The sequence below is a fragment of the Tinamus guttatus genome, unplaced genomic scaffold, assembly GCF_059628265.1.
Source record: "Tinamus guttatus ecotype Peru unplaced genomic scaffold, ASM5962826v1 Tinamus_guttatus_pri_ptg000217l, whole genome shotgun sequence".
In the NCBI taxonomy this organism is placed as follows: domain Eukaryota; kingdom Metazoa; phylum Chordata; class Aves; order Tinamiformes; family Tinamidae; genus Tinamus; species Tinamus guttatus.
In genome coordinates, this window is record NW_028288751.1 from 367,060 (window position 1) to 384,623 (window position 17,564).

General features: G+C 44.1%; 1 protein-coding gene across 1 annotated transcript; it reads right to left on the reverse strand.

Annotated features, from left to right (window-relative positions):
• Window positions 1-2: 2 nt before the first annotated feature.
• SLC25A43 (solute carrier family 25 member 43) lies at window positions 3-17,010 on the reverse strand. Its single transcript, XM_088524934.1, has 5 exons — window positions 16,739-17,010; window positions 13,541-13,782; window positions 12,458-12,630; window positions 2,125-2,259; window positions 3-1,066 (listed from the first exon to the last, which is right to left on the reverse strand). The coding sequence occupies exons 1-5, from the start codon at window positions 17,008-17,010 to the stop codon at window positions 863-865; spliced, it is 1,026 nt and encodes a 341-aa protein (XP_088381060.1). The 3' UTR covers window positions 3-862.
• Window positions 17,011-17,564: the final 554 nt, after the last annotated feature.

Genomic DNA, 17,564 nt, shown 5'->3' on the forward strand with positions numbered 1-17,564 from the left:
AATGAAAAAACATCACAAAGTCTTGGCACATAGCTAACACATTTAAGAAGTACATTTTTCAGGAAATATTTCTCTCAAGAGGATTTCAGGAAAAGCATTTTTCTGAACCTGAAGTAATTCACTTATATGCAGTAACAGTGCAGGAGAACAAGGGAAAGATTTTATATTAAGCACTTACGTTTTCAGATTGTCATTCCAGTGTTTTAGAGTGCATTTTGCATACTACAGTTCTCTTTTAGCAAAAGCACAGCTGCAGCAGCATGTTTTCAGTCGTTATGTTGAAGACTTGCACTAAATTATTATTCTCAACTAAGTCTCAAAAACGGAAAATGAGATTCTGTGACGTGAATGAACTGGGGCATCTGCAGAATACCCTGGCCACATGATACTGCTAACAGATATTTCAGTAAAAAGGCTCACACAGTGTGTGTGTTCCAGTTTGCTTACAATTTTCTGCTGACATCACATCTCAGACAACTTCAGAAAAGGTATCTGATTTTTTTCTAACATTCTAAAGATATTTAAATATATTCTAACATTTTGAATAATTTGTACTCTCATCTCAGTTCCCTTATACTTTGCAAGTGGTTTTATCTTAAAAGGACTATCCAGCACTGAAAAGCACCCAAGCTAAGCTTATTTCCAGTAGCATAACATTTTCAAACTAGTTGCATTTCTTCTCTTCAAAGTATCTTTGATATTCACATTGCTTGTATCCATTTAGCAAATTGGATGCGAGACTTATACCGGTGTTTCAATACTAAAACCATACAGTCTGAGATTCTGGTACCTGCAGTTCAGCATGTCTTTCTTGCAGAATTGATGAAGAAAGGCAACCACATCTGCCATGGACATTCTGATCTCAGTTTTCCAAAGCTGATTTCCTTGGCTCAAAGCTTTCTCTGCGGAGGAGCTTTAATTCCCTCAGTTCTTGCGGCTGTAAACTCTGATCCACTCCAGGAGTTAGTTTGTAACTTAAAGGAGATTCAATATAACCATTTCTGTATAGGCAGACCCGCTTGCAAAATTCGAAGGTGCTGAACATTACACCGAAGTATGGGACAATCTGATACAAAAAAAAAAGAAAAAGAAACATAGCAATGCATGTTAGAATCACTAACTGTTCTTAGAAGTTTTAGAAAGAAGACTTTTAGGGTTTCATGTTTGATCTTGTCTCTCAACAAAGCTGTGCTGATATATAAACTAAGAGTCTCACCTCAAATTGCTTGGCACCTGCAGCATGCTAAAAGTAGGAGTTCACTATTTATACATCGCTAATTATAGTGATAATGTAAGGAACAAGGAGTGTGCTAGCCTATAAATTAACACAATTTTAAAAACACCTAGGCAAATCCTAGCAACTTTAGCAAACCCTAACACAGAATTTGAGATTTATCCTGCATGCAGTGGAACGACCGAGCAATCCTTCTTCTGCCTCATGCAGAATCAGAGATTCTGGTGCTATGTGGTTTTCTATTAGCCAAGGTAGGATTCAAGCAGTCACCATCAATCGTGTTGTTACTCCATTAGCTCACCTACAGTGCTCCATGTAGGCAATCCTCATTCACTGCACTGTAAAATGCATTTATATAAACTACCTTCTGTTTAGACCATTGAGTTTTATTTCATGCTTTTAATTGTGTAGTAATTCATACACATGTCCTCCCAGCTCACTGCAAATGGCGGGTTCAAAATGCTAGTCTGGGTTCCCGTGGAAGTGTTTTATACCAATGCAATTTTCTTTACAGCTAGAAAAAGCATGGGGAATTACAGGAGACCTGCTGAAAAGGAAGTGGATCCCTTGCAATCCTTCCTCCACCTCCTGGCTTGTGAGTTAGCAGCACTCCCTTTTCTAAGGGCATTTAAATTAAATTGATGGAAGTAGTGACATCTAGAAATCAAGCTTGCAGCTGGGGAATATGACCCAATCTATGTACTAGGTTACAAAAATATATAAAAATAAAACTGATTTTAGAGAAAACTGAGATTTCACCAGTTCTCTCACAGACTGTCATCAATAAACTGCTAACAGGCATGGAGAGAGGTCACAAAACCCCATCTGTCTGCCACGGTGTCTGGGTTAGTTCAGGGCAGTCTGTGGCTGGGATGAAAACAAAACCTCACCTTGAGCAGGCTGGGCGTGAGTCCGCGCCACAGTCCGAGCACACCTTTGTTCTTCACAGTTTGACGGAAACAGTCAGTCATGCCAGTGAAATGGACGTCAACTGCTCCGTAGTGGGGAAGCCAAGGACTCTGGGCCTGCTCAAGAGACACCCAGAGAGATTTAGAACAAATAAAGAAAGCAAAAATAACGACAAATAATCATTTCCTCCATTCTGGGAGGAAGGGAATGCTGTGCTTCATGCCGGTTCAACAGATAGACTTGTATTCTTCTGTCAATCTATCAAGCTTTAAACAATATACTTGAAGAGAATTAACTATTCCACCCTAAAAAGGAATTAGCAAAGGGAGGGAGTACATGCTCTGGCAGCAGGAGGGAAGAGGAGTGCAGTACTTGCACACAGCGCTTCCTTTTGGGCCACTTCGTTACCAGAAGAGGCCGGGGGGGCGGGAAGATAAAGATAAAGATAAGAGAGTTGTACTCCTTTGTTGTACCTGACTGGCAAGTACAGATATTATTATCCACCCACTGACCTAAAACACCATGTGTCATAAGCACCTTTCCTCTGCTTGGCCAAAGTAACCCAACAGCTTCTCAAAGGTGCTAAGCCTACAACAAGCCCCCTTCACACACTGACAACCGGCAGGACATTTTCTAGATGCCCTCGCTATAGTATTTCAGATACTTGGCAGCTTGGTTTAGATGGTGGAGATGGAAGCAGGCCAAAGCAGATGCTCCAGTATGTAAGAGGGGGTGGCAGTAAGGGGGGTTTAATGTTGTTGTATCCCCTTGCAACACTGGTAAGTCTGCTGCTAAAATTTAAAGCTAAGAGAGAGAGAGAAAAAAACAATCAAAAAAACCCCAAACACCACAACCCCCCAGATCTACTGCAAACTAATTGCACTTATTTTATCTGGAATGTTTTTCCTCACATTTTTCATGCATGAGTGTAGTGCATGTGATAAACTCCTGACTGCAGGTAGAATCAGACAGTTTCCTTCTGATGGGACTTTGGAAGCGATGTGAATGCAGCAATCTGCAGTTGCATGCGCGAGAGCAGGAGAGGGGCCTGCGGCACTGTCTGGCTCCCCTTATCGGGCCCTGGCTCTTTCATCCCAGGTACAAATAGGGTTGAGGGTTTAAACCAAGGTCATTTACACTTAAGAAGGAAAGAGCAGAAATATTTGCTGTTTGAACTTCCTCACGCGCATACCTGATCCGAGAGGTCACATTTTTGGGGGAATAAACAGCTTAATTGTTCAACTGCTTCCCCGCTTTGTGTCTATATTGGCTTTGCCAGCTCCCTGCGGCTGTAGCTGTTTCCACAATTCCTACCTGTGGTGCCAACTCCCACAGCTCCCTGTTTTAGGGCTCGGAGAGATGGACAGTACTGGACTTGTTTTGCAGTACCACCAGCCCTGCCTTTACAGAAAGTCCAAGATAACGACGCTACCTGGTCACCGAAAATCACACAAACACATTCACCGAGTTCGTAAAGCTCAGCCGCCTGCTCAACTATGTTACCTACGGGCTAGGAGGGTTCAAAAAGCAATTGCTAAATCCAGCAGTAAGAAAGAGAGAAACCATTTTTTCCTGCCTTGAGAAACTCCGGTACAAAGACTCTTATGACCATACTGTGAAAAATGCTGAATGCTACCACCAAGGCCTCAGACCAGTGCCACCCAGGAGGGTGATATAAGCACCAAGGCTGCTTAGAAAAGTGCCTGGATGACGCAGGTATGCTTGAAAATGCACCACCAGCCGCAGCACTACCAGCTGGGCTCAGAGCACTGTTCCCTCCTGGGCTGCCAGGCAGGTTGCATGAGCCTTTCTGGTAAAGGGAGCTGCAAGCAGACAAGCAGTGAAGAGGGACAGCTCTTCCAACAACAGAAGTGCTGCTGAGCATACGACTCCCTCCTCAAGTCTCTCTGCGATGGGCAGGGCATGACCTGCAAGAATTAACTGCAGGAGTTTATCTTAATCCCCTTAGCTAGTGCATGCATATTGCAAAGGCACTGATCAGAGAGTTGTGATTGCAGCACTCCTGCATGCAGCACAAAGACAGGCTACAGGCTCACAGCTGAATACGGCAAGATTTTGCATGCTGCAAAAAATACTTGGAATAACATTAAAAAGGTGCAGATAAGTCAAAAACCTAGATTGCTAATTTGTCCACAGACACTGATCTCTTAAGAGATTTACTGAAAGATTATTTATAGTAACATTCACCGTGAATACAGCCATTTTCAAGATTTCAGTCTGAGGGGTGAAGTATGCTTTGCTGACCTACTGCTGTAAACAAACAGTTTGTTTCTAAAACCTTAGAGTATTAAAATAACAATTGTCCACAGAAGCTCAGAATCACTTACTGCAAAAGGAAAAGGTGTATTGTGTATAGTTAATTAAAAATTCAGGCTTTTGGAACACAACTAAGCAAAGTTAGAATGTATTTATGAAAGAAATAAAAGGTGTTTAATTAGCACCTCTTTTAATGAAAAAATGGTTGTGAGTTTTGGGTGGTTCTGCATCATCTAAGCATGTCTGCAAAACTGGAATCCTTGCAACTGCCGTACAGCACCAGAGCTGGAAAGTGGAGCTAACCAAGCACATCAAACTAGTTTCTCTGCTCTGGTTTGGCAGAAATAGTGTGTGACATACATGCCCAACGGCCGCCCTCAGATCAAAACGGTCGTGTTTACGACTGAGACGTTTCACATCAACCACCTCGGAGCAGCTCCAGTTCCTCTGCTTTGACACCTCGTGGCACCATGGGCTGCTGAATGGAAACCTCTACGTTATGAGCAAACTGCACTGGTATCACAGAGCGCCAAGTGGTTACTCACAGTTGCAGTGTGTTTAAATTCCTAACCTCCTTGTTGTTCTATTTGCTCCCTCATGAACACAAACAACCCTTTCGCACACAGCGGTCACTGAATCTAGTAACTGTGACACCTCCCCAAAGTCAGCAGTCTGATCTACGGTTGGACTTGATGATCACTTTTCCGAACAGAATGATTCTATGATCTACTTTGAGAATCCAACTCCAAGAAATAGTTATGTACGGACTGGGTAATAACCAGAAAACAACCTGCACTCTGGATCATGGTTTTTTTTTCATATTTAGACTAGGGTAAAGTGTCTGGATAAAACTCTTTTCAAGTGAATGAAATTAGTTGTTACCTGAGGACTGCGCAAACACCATCCCTCCTCCTATGGTCTGCAGTATGAGGTCGATGTCAGAACAAAACAGAGCCACTTTGGGAACTTCACTTTGGGAAGTAACCTCACAGACCCTTTCGGAAGTTTCCTGTGTAATGATCTCCTCCAGCCCCATATGGCTACTCTCTCCCTCTTAGGATGGAAGGATGGATGTAGTTCGCTGTAGTGAGAATGGTGCCCATCAAAAGACGGATCACTTGAGTCTTTCCAAGGCTCACAGTAGCCCCAAGGGCAGAGCAGAATGTGGGCCAGCCATGCTGGCTGGCTGGGCCACCTGAGCCCCTACCTAGAGCTTTGCAAATGCAAAATACCCACCTGCAATTCAGGACATCTTGGTTCCCAGCTGTCTGAATTCCTGCCTAAGTTTGCTGGTTGTCAGAGGCCAATTTGCAAATACTTCCCTCTCAGATTAAATGCTTTTGTTCTCCCCTTTCTTGTTCACAAAATCACTGTTGATACCAAGTCTTGCTATTTTTAAATATGCAGTACTATTGGCATGCAGAGTGTGACAAAACATTTAACAGTGAACAGTTACCATAGCAGATCCACTATTTTGATGGGCAGACGTAATAAAAATCACTTGTTATTTACAAGGGTTCTTTCCTATTTACAAATACAATATATTCAGGCATCCTGCTCTTCTGATAAATTCTAAGGAAACCCAGGAAGGCACTTCACAGCATAGCTCAAGAGTTCACAGAATCTAATCTGTAATCTAAAATAAGAAGTCTTTACAGTCTGGGTTAATAAGGACACATCCAGCAGGCTAACAATAGATCAAAGGAACCTGAAGGGCAAATTCTGCAGGTTTTCTCCAGGCAACTCCACTATGATCAACAAAAAATTCATTCAAGCAAAGATGGAAGGCTTAAAGGAGTATTTCTTTCCACTCAAATAAGAAACAACTAAAATGTAGATAAACATAAATATTGAAAAACAAACAATCCTTCTTCTTTCCAGGACAACCTGAAGTGTCAGCCATTGCCTTTCCTGCGTCAGTGGCTTAGCAATGCTCATTACCCCGGGATGGGGACATAAAGTCCACCCAAGGTGTTCAGCACGCAGCGAGGTGAAGGATGACGAGGTATCTGCAGGCAGTCGCTTCCAGAGCAGAGAGCCTGACCTCCACCTTCCCGCACTCTATGAACATGTTGTCCTCTTCCCTGGAATCTGAACCGGGGCCAAATCCTTTTCGCCTTGCTGAAATCAATGGCACTGAGGGACTAAAAAGGACGAATTTAACTCCTAGCTTTACGTAAGTCACAGCCAGGCTTGTTATAGTCTGAGGTACACGGATACACACCAGGAGGCAAGTGACCCTTGCATGCAGAACTCTTTTCTATCCCATCTCGGGGTGCCAGAGGCTGGGAGATGCCAGTGTCTTTTCTCGTGTGAGGAAACAGAACTGAGCAGTCCAGCTTCAGGCAAAGTACACAGACCGCGGTGTAAAATGAAGAGGATGGGACCATTTGGTGAGCCCTTTCCTTAGCAAAAATACAAGTTTTATGTAACCTGTTTCACCCAATAAGTCAGTGTAGCAATAGCCCCATGAGCACAGCAAGTACTAACATGAACTTCCCAAGATTCTGTCCCCCACAGCTGACTGAGCTGTGTGCTGGAAGGTGCAAGCTCAGACTGGGATTTTTCTTCTCCTTGGCATATTGCAAACTTGCTTCCCAAATAGGTTCTCTGGTGTCAGGATAAGGCCTCACGCTGCAGGTTCCCTTTTGGAGTAACTCTGGAGTTTCTTCTCTCTATGGGCACTTTTTTTTTCCTCCCCGCAAAACTTGAAGAAAGTTAGTATCCCTGAAACCTCTGCTTCTCTGTCAAGTTTAGCTGAGGTTGGCAGCTGGATCAAAGGTGACTGGGAACCAGCGCAGCCAGCCACCAACAATATTAACCTTATTTGCACATGAAATCGGATTAAAAATAGCCATGTTGCTCACTATTTGCTTCCACACTGGAATCTGCCACCCTGTGTGGTCAAAAGGTTTTACCTCTTGAAAGTCTTCAAAACTCCGGCTCCCAGGCAGTTCTCTAACAAGAGGTGTTCCCACACAATTTCGGTGCATGTAGGCTTTTGAGATGGCGTGTGAACTACACGACCCAAAAAAGATTTCTTATTTTTAAATGGGGTCATGACTCTAAAAACTTAGATATTCCCAGCTGACAAGAGCACAAATCTCACAAGCAGCAGGGACCGGCACGGGAGCTCGCAGAGGCCTCCCCGCCAGCACCAGCCTCGTCTCCAGGAATGCGGCTCTCTGCGGGCTGCTGATGTTGGAACAACATTGGAGCAGTCTCCTCATCTCAGGAGCGAGAATGAACACAATTTTCTTTCCCAAAGCTTTGCTTATAACCCAGCCACTGCGTTCTTGCTTGGGTGACTTTTAACATGCAAAAAAACATAGCTAGGAGACTGCTTTTAAGCAGAGACTTAAGTATCGCCTTTAACTGACTTCAGACCAGAAATGTGTCAGTGGAGGACAAGAATGCCTTTTCCTTAGAAAGGCTCTTTCCCAGAGGGAATGACTGCTCAGTTTTCTCAAGGTTACCTAAAACACATAACATTTACACTATTTACAACAAATTCCACACTTGCAGAGCATCTTGTGTGCCAAAGCACCAAGCAGACACACAATAAAAAACAAAACAAAGCCAAAAAAAAACCCACCCACAGCCCATTCTGCAGATTGATGGGCAGCCTCAGCCTAATTTAGTCTGCTGCTCAAAAATGCCCTTCTTGGGTGATGCAGGACAACAGTCTGTGCAAACAAAGCACAGAGAGCCTGTTTGTTCACAACGGAGGAGGGAACACACAGCCTGAATTATAAAGCAGAAGGATCAGGCACTAATGAACATTTCCCCTGAGAAACATCTTCATGACATAAGGGTGCTGTGCAGGCAGCACCACAGATACAATGTAAGCAAAAATAGGCTTATTCTAGATTAAAAGTATTTATTGGCAAAGAACTGTTTCGGTTAGTTTTAGTTGCACTGATTAATCCCAGCAAAATATGAGCACAGTAGTTAGCTTCCACAAACACAGTTTGTTCGTGTAAGGAAGTGAGGACTAGCCATACAGAAAACAAAGCATCTGTTAAATTTTAGGGTCATTTTTGTATATTTTGCCTTTAAAAACTGACAAAGCCACATGTCACTTTGGAACCAAGGCCAATAAGTTCCCAGGTCTGGAGTATCTGAGCATGACTGAGGGTTACACGTAAACAAGGAAATGCCAAATTTGGCTGTGGAGTTTGCTCTGACCATGTGCATGTTTACAGCTTTCCAGTTCTGCGCACAGTCTCGGCTCAGTATCAAGCTGACTTTAATCTTGTCCATGGTGCACAGCAGCCTCAAATTTATCTTCTTTTGCTGAAATGCTGGGGAAGACCTATGAGGCTCACCATAGGCAAAAAGACGAAGCGGGGAAGCAAAAGGACATCAGCAGTGTTTCCCTTACGTCCAGACATCTTTATAGTCAGATGCTTCCCTGCTAACGGTGAAAAGAGAGTGCTCTTGTAGGCATGAGTCTGCGAGACACAAGAGTACTCCCTGAATACTGCTTGGACATTGGGCTGAGCAAAGAGCATAATATTGTGAGTGAGGAAGGGAAGCCAAGAATAACTAGCAGCTAGAAGGATATCATAATCAGTAAGTTTTTCTTCTGAAGTTGATACAGCATGAAAATGAGTCAGGAAAGTATTTAATAAAGAATATCCCTTTGAACAACCCTCTCCTTCACTAATCCCCTTCTACAGATGCACAACAAAAGCCATATGTCCATGCCAAAAACATGCATACAGTACCTCTCCATTCTCTAACATGCCAATCAGGAGCAAAGTGAAAAAAAAGGAAGACAAAGGAATAAGATTAGGATAATCACAACAAAGAGGACTCACATATGTGTTAAGATTCATTCATATTAACATTTTTTAAGAAACCCATTCAACTATGTTTAGCAACATGGCATTTTTTTGTTAAAAAAAAATATGATAGAGATTGTACTCGTATCAGAGGGAGAAGTAGTCATGGTTACAGAATAAATGTGACATCACATTTCATCACCAAAATACAGAGGAAGAATTGTTCACTGCCAGCTAACTCCTACCCTCACAGACGCTAACGACAGAAGCTGCTCAATCAGAAGGGTAAGATTCAGCTACGTAAAATGAGAAGGGGTGGCACAATGCGATTATGAGAGGTTCGAAATAGCACCTTCCTCCTCTTTTCATTACACAATTTATTTTGTAGTCCATATAAACATATTGTCAAGTAAGCATATGTTCAAGTATTGTCTACATGAGGAGATGGATGCAGCTACCTTGTCCAAGGCTGCCCAACGTGTCCAGCAAAGATCTGGACCTGGCGTTCTGATCTCGGATCTGTACTCAATTCTGTGATCAGAGAAGACTGCTCTGTGGCTGAGTTTCCCTGTTTTTAAGCTCCTGGGATTGCCTAAGAACTCCCTAGCTCACCCTTACCAATAGGTTCACAAGAAAAAATTTTTATGGCATGTATTATCTCCATTTGAGATATCAGTGGGATGGAAGAAAGAGAAGGAGGAGGATTTATACTGACCTCCAAAACATTCTGGGTTCCTCTTCACTTACCAAACTCCTGTCCAGATCTTCAATAAAAGCCATCATTTCCCCACACCACAGTGCACTCACACTGGGTTACAGGCTTCAGCAGGCCCCTCTTTTTATTACCTAGCAAACTGAATCACTAGATGGGATCAGATCAAGATATCTAAGGAAAAAAAAAAAAAAAAAAAAAAAAAAAAAAGAAAAAGGCACAAACCAAACCAATCTCCCAACTGTGATCAATGATATCTGCTTCTGTTTTCTACAGGAGACTCAGATGTCTTAAAGCTGTTTGCTCCTCCTTTACTCTCTTTCTTTCTAGCTCCCTTTGCACGATACCCATTCTGGTGCCATCCCTTCTCTCTTCCGACTGCCGCCCTGTGAACGAAACACCCCATCCTGCCCACAGAGCATCCTCAACCACCACCTCTGCAGACCCTGCTCCCGGGCAAACCGCAGCGCTGTCAACAGGAGGCCAAACAGGCCAGCACGTGAGTGCTGCGCAGGGCTGATCCCTGCAAAGCTGGGCCATACCCGGATAATAACTGGGAAAAAACACAACTTTTGGGACTGCCTTATGTGAGTTCCAGCAAGCCCTCAGTGTCAGTTTGTGTGGGATCTTCAAGAGGTTTCCTTTGTACATAAATCTCTGAGAATTATCTCATTTCCAATACCAAATTAAGAATTAAGTTGTTGTTGTTTTTTTGTTTTATACCTATGCAGTTATTCATTCTGAAATTTCCTTGCCTTCTCCTATGCCTTCAGGACACATTACTCGACAGAGGGGTCTCTCCAGGTTTGGAAAATCACTATGCAGTTGTTGCGGTGCACCTATGGGGGGAAAAAAAAAAAAGCACCTCTCTGCTTAGCCTTTTTGCCTTCCAGAATAATTTCTGGAACTGTAGATCTATTTCCTACACATTTGGGCAATAAATCCAGTTCCTTTCTTATTTTAGAAGGCCGAGTCAGATGTTTTAAGCATCCCACTGGCGATTTAAGCATCCCACCAGCACAGCCTAGTGGCACGAAGACAAAAAAAAAAAAATGTCTTTTTCATGTCTTCACTTAACCAGCTGGACAAATCTGGACATCTGGCTTTACAACATCACATTGGTTACTGCTGTAAGTTACTTTAGAACTGACTACAAAAAAAAAAAAAGTCCAAAAACCCATGTAATGGTATTAAACAATGAAAAGGGAAGTGCCATAGGAAATGTATTTCTTTTCTTTATTCTTTAGGGCAATATTGTTGCTGTGGGCTTAAAGATACAAAGAAAATAACGACTTGTAATAAGAGGCAATTGCTTTTCTTAGACCGATTGATATAGATGCAAAAAGATTCAAATTTACATGCTCAGATTTTCTTCATCATCTTAGATGGTTTATGAGATACCTGATGAAAGGGCTCAGCCCAAAGCACGACCTCTCCTACTTCCAGCAACATTAGTTGGTCCAATAAAAGATATTTCTTCTCCTTAGCTTAGGTCCTGTGTTACCATCTCAACAGAGGGCAGCAGATGGATGCTTCTGCACCACTGGGTCTGAACTCTGTCTGGAAAAGAGAACTCTAGGAGCAGGAAAGGGGAATTCAGAGCCTCCCTGACCTTTTTCTAGCTTGAGACTTATCAACCAGGCAGTCATTGATGGAGAGATCTATAACACTGTCACAGCAAACGATGACTGCTCTTTGGAGGTGATCATGAAAGTTCCCCATAAACCTGCTGTCCTATCACAGCTGTACTGAAAGAACTAATTAACACGCCAAAGCCAGAGAGCAGTCAGCTATTCAGTGCTGATTAAATTTTAATGAAAATAAAACAATATGAAATTAATTATATCAATAAGATGGAAGATGTGGGGTGTTTGTTATTTTCAAACATTAATACTAATCTTTCAGGAGAAAAAAGCAGTGAGATATATAACAATGCAGTAACTTTGACAGTGCTGATGCTCCATAAAAACAACAGTGCCAGCAACTGGAAAATTGCCCATTAACCAGAGCAGTCTGAAATAAGACTGAGGATAGCTTTGATCTTATCTTGCAGAATTAATAACTGCTGTCCAAGTTTCCTCTGGCTGTTGGTATGGCAGATCAGGCTTAAGCAGCAGACCCAAAAACCTTGGAGATGATGGGATCCCTTTCGCCCATCCCACCACCAATGGGACAGGACGCCTGCACATAGCAGAACATTTACCACTTCTCAACTGTGAGGATCTGGTGGAATTGCTATGAAGAGGAGAAATAAAGCTGAAGACAGAGTGCGATACCAAATATATATCCCGTGATAGTACTTGGATCCATATTAAAAACACAATAACACACAAGCTACAATGAATTTTCAGATGTTAAGTATATATATGTGTGTGTGTGTGTGTGTGTACATATACACACACATATATAGTATATATACACTCTCTGTAATCCTCTGGTAAGAGAAAAAGTGGAAGTCATGGTCATCCAGTCAGTGTGGCCCCATACCCCTGAAACAAGCACATACAACAAAGTACTAGTAACAAGGATGCTCTGTACCTGCATCTTCCTCTTTACAGTCTCAAAGGGGAAAGAAAGTGTCTGTGCCACAGCAGCTGCTACACAGCCATTTATAAAGTTTTGAAGAGGAGTGAAATGAATTATGGGTTCTTGCCAGATTCTGTCCAGACTGATGTAAACAAAGAATGAGCCAGCAGAAAATGGGATAGCACCTAGAAAGCAAACCAGACACAAGGTTTACATCAGCACACAGCACTGTAAGAAAATAGGTGCTCATCACAGGCTGAACAGACAGCAAGAACCAGGGCTGATTTATGCCTTATATTACTCAAGCCAGACCAGCACACTTTTTGGCCATTGGTTTACCATCAAAACTCTGCATTTTGGCATCTACTTGAGGTTCTTATATTTGCATATTAAAATTTGCATCTTTGGTCAGTATTTATAACTGTGTTAGGTTCATGACAGGTCAGTTTTCCTCCAGAAAAGGTCAATTCTCCTCCAGTTTTCCAACCCACTCCTAGTAGTTGTACAAGCAAATAGAGCCGCATCTGCTGTTGAGCTGATGAGAGATATTTCAGTCCCCTCTTCCTTGTTTCCTGCTCTCAGCAATTTTACAGTGGGATATATATTACTAAATTTTTCTTAATAAGCTATTTAGAGTAAATAAATAATTAAAAAGTCATTTCTAGTAAAGACAGAAAAACGTTAATTTTTCACCTTTCACATCACTTGTACGTTACTGCTTACACTGCTTTCACTAAACAATCAGGCAGACATTCTTGTGCCTATGAGTTAGAAGCCTTTTTTTAAAAAATGTATTTTTTAAACAACAACAACAAAAAAACTTAAAAAAAGTTAAATGGAGGAAATCCAGCATCTGATTATAACAGATCATCTATAAAAGATGACCAAGAGTATTTTGTTGAACTTTTAAGCATGACAAATGTTAAGCACTCGGTCATAATCTGAAGGAATCCAGTTGCAGCAATGGTAGTTAGTACTGTCATGCTTTAAATCTAGATACCTTCCACAGAATAACATTACTATTCACTTTTAAAATCAAATGCCTGCATTATTCCAACAAACAATGTGCAATGATGCTCAAAAATGTGATTTTACCTAATATAGCTGGGGAAACACCACGATAAAGTGCAAAAAATCCTTCTTGATGCTTAATTTTGTGGAAAGCATGAAGAATCCCTCTGTAAGATGGTTCCAGTCGGTTCTGCACAATCAGCCGTGTCTTAATTACATCAGTAGGGTGAGTCACTAGGGTTGCAACCATGCCAGCCAGGCTTCCTGCTGTGATGGCTCTCCAATGGGAAACATGACCCAAATCATCCGTGAAGAGAATAACAAGTCTAAAATAAACATATAGAAGAGGTATTATTAACCACAGTACAGGAGAAAAAAATAAAAAGGCAGATACTTCTTGACATAACTGTGGAGAAGAGCAGAGCAAACGTCTTCTGTAGTAAGACTTGAAATTTCAGCATGTATTTTATCTAAGAGCCCCATTACCCTGTATAACAGCATACAAGGAACAGAACCTCTGTGAAACAGAACGGGTGGATGTGCAAATACGAGCACAGCCAGAAGGACACAGCTAAGAGCCTGGAGAGACTTTCACACAGGACACAAGATAAATCCCCTCTGCAGTGAAGTGCACGAATACAAAAGTTAGACTTCACAGCTAGGTCAGCGCCTGGAATACAGAAATTTGCAAGTGCAATTTACTGCATTTAGTGTTACTGAGCTCAAATACTTCCAGTATCTGAAGTAGCTTTTTTAGAGGCACCTGGCATGCCTCTACCTGCAGCACAGTTCACAGCACAGACTCAGTTCACACAGCCTGACTGCCAGGACTTCTAGAGCACCACTTCAACAGCTAAAACAAAAAATTCAAAACTTCAATTATTTGGAGACTATTTGTTCAAATGATTTACTTGTTTGCTTCCTTTTAAGAGATTTTTACTTTGAAGACATTTAATCTATAGAATCTTTATTTACATCCCCACATCATCCAGGGTGAAAACCACTATAACTTAAAAATAGCAGTACAAATAGCTCTGACGGTCAGAGACATTGGCCCAGTCTTCTACAAAGCCTTCCTCTACTCAAAATAATCATACAAGAAATCCAGAGATAAGTTCATTACAGCTCTTTTAAAGGGTTGAACTGAACACCTCTCTGTTCATTATTTTAAAACAGGGCAACCCACAGGGATACTTTCCTAGAGAAAAATATTACCTGTGCTCTGGAGGTTAAATCTTCATTTGAATTTACTGAGTAAAGCACAGAGTTTGAAAGGCTAACCTCATCCATTTGTGATTCACAGAAACTCCCAAATCAGAGATGTGTGTCACTGAAGCAGCAAAAAGCAAGAAAAATATTAAGAGGAGAATCTCAGCAGGTAAAGAAATCTACTGTTCTCGTTCTCAAGCACTAGTGTAAACTGCCTACATAGCCAATTTGCATATCTGCTACACAGTGTTAAACTGTCCAGAACAAAACACTTCGCAAAGAATCACATGTCATTTCTTGCTCGGCTGTTGTTTCCTCACATCCAAGTGTGCCTTTTCTGCTGTCTAAAAGATCCCTGTATCCACTTGTCCTGTGCCCTGAGCAGGATGCAAAGCAGAAACACCAAGCAACCAGAAGCAAAAATGCACCATTTTCTTTTGTACAAAGTGTCTTTCTCAGCCCCTAGGGCCAACAGAGCTTGATTTTTCTGTGCATATGGGGGTGTCTCTGAACTCTACCCATGTAACATTTAAAACCGACAAGGAAAGACAGAGCCTGCACACAGTAACCCAGGAGCAGGAGGGCAAAGTCAGCTAAACTGCATCCCTTTCACCGCCAGCTTGGCTCCTGCTGCGCTGCCTTTCTGAGCTCTGCTAATTTTTCTCATCGCCCACATCCTTCTGCAGTGAGCATTGACATCTACGTTACAGTGTAACACTTCTCTTTTGTTTGCTGCTGAGAGCAAAAAAAACACAAATAACACATTAGAGAATATGTGTAAGTAGCTTTTACTTAATTTTCCCAGCACCCTACTTCTACGTGTTACTCAGAAGAACCCACAGAGCAAACCAGAGACAGAAGCCAAAGCCTTGAATACAGCATTGCAACTTGAAACAATCGAGTTATTTTGCTCAAAATTTCTCCTTCAGAATCAGCTGGTACAGACTAGCGTGACACTGTAGGGAGCTCCAAGTGAGGACACTTAAACGACAGTTCTGCCTCTGCACTGCTGTTTTCCCCACCCTCTCTTGACCACTGTATCACAGCGAAGCCTCCCGATTCCCGACAGCCGGGTCTGCCATGGCCTGGGCGGCGCCGGCAGCGCTGGGGAAATGGCTCTTGCTCAGGCCCACGGGGGACGAGCCCTTCGGCGGGACGTCAGGCCTGGCGAGAGGTGCAGCCAGCCGGACAGGCTGCTCCCCTTCTCAGTGCAGCCCATGGACTGGAATAACCCATCTCCCGGCTGTGCAGAAACGTCAGGAGCACCACACGCGCCGCGGACCCTGGCGGGAACAGCAAAACATGACGCTGGCAGGGCAGGCTGCTGCACGCAAACAGCCAGGCAAGCTGCCATAGCCTGGAAAACACCCGCTGCAAAAAGCGAATTGCAGGCAAACGGCGCCGTGGCACCGCTCCACGCTGGTTGGATAGCCCTGCCGCAGTCACCACCGTGTCTGCATCAACGCAGGGGCTTCTGTGCTAGCCAAGAAGATTTTAAATGCATCAAATTCAACGCATATCAACATATCAACTTCAACGTGACCAAAACAACATGAATGCAGCTGCACAGGAACAAGAAGAAAGATCCGAATCACAGTTTTGTTCAGGTATTCTTTTCCTGAATAAAGACACATTTGATACTACTGCTTGAGAAACTATCAGCAAACAAAACAAACAGCAAGGAAGGGATGTCACAGACAGGAGCACCTGTAACCTCCCATCTGGAGGAAGCTGTGCTATAGTGGAAGAGATTTTAGGCACCGCGAAGCTTCCAGCACCCAAAGGACACTCGCGACATGACAAACGGCTGCTAGAAGGGCAGCAGCGAGCGACTAAGCTGCCCGTAACGGAAATAAATGAGAGAGGAAAGTTACCAGCCAGAGGGGGATGTAAGGAGCTCCAAACTGAGCAGAGTCTGAGACTAATAACATACATATATATATACATATACACATGCCTATATAACATATATAGAGCGGAGCTTCTCACTTTCCCGCCACTCTCCTTTGCGGGGGAGCCGCCGGGCCGGGGCCGGGGCCGGGGCCGGGGCCGGGCCGGGCCGGGCTCGCTTACCGGCGGGAGGCGGCGAGCTGCAGCGCGCTGTAGGGGCAGAGGCGGAGGCAGGCGGTGAGGTTCCCCTTCCAGAGGGCGCGCAGCCCCTCGGCGCGGCAGAGGCGGCGCGCGGCGCCCCGCAGCCCGCGCGCGCAGTGCCACGTGCCCACCTGCGCCAGCACCGTGAGCAGCTCCAGCGGCGCCGTGAGGCTGAGGCTCAGCGCGCCCGCCAGCCCCGCGCAGCCCAGGCGCTGCGGGGCCGTCAGCCGCGCGTCCCGCCTCCACGTAGCCATCGCGGCGGCGGCCGCCCCGGCCCCGCAGCGGCGGCCCCGGCCCGGCCCGGCCCGGGGGGCGCGGCCAGCGCGGGGGCGGTGCCGCCACCGGCGCCGCCAGGGGGCGCCGTGGCGCAGGGTGGCGGCGCCCCCGCGCGGCAGCTCCGGCTCCCGCCGCTTCCCTCACCCGCATTCTCCGAACGCCAAACCCAACTGCTCGTGGCGCCGCGCCCCACGGCTGGCGGGAGGCGAGGCGTTCATCAGCAGGAGCGGGGCAAGCTCCGCTATTTAAAGGACAAAACATGAAAAAAACGGTATAAACTTGCTATACATTAGTATCACTTGGAAACAAGGGGCTTCTAACTAACAGGGTCACACCTCCCCTGGGGCTTTGCCTTTCTGGCTAGTCTGCACAAGGCGAACTTCAGCTTAAGATTCCTCCTGAGCGCAGTTTTTTTTTTTTTTTTTTTTTTTCCCCAATCCAGTTCCCCTTTCCACCACTCAGCTTTGGTTGAGCTTTGACATAATTGTGGCTGATAAGGATGAATCAGCAGATCAGCTCAGCCTCTCCCAGC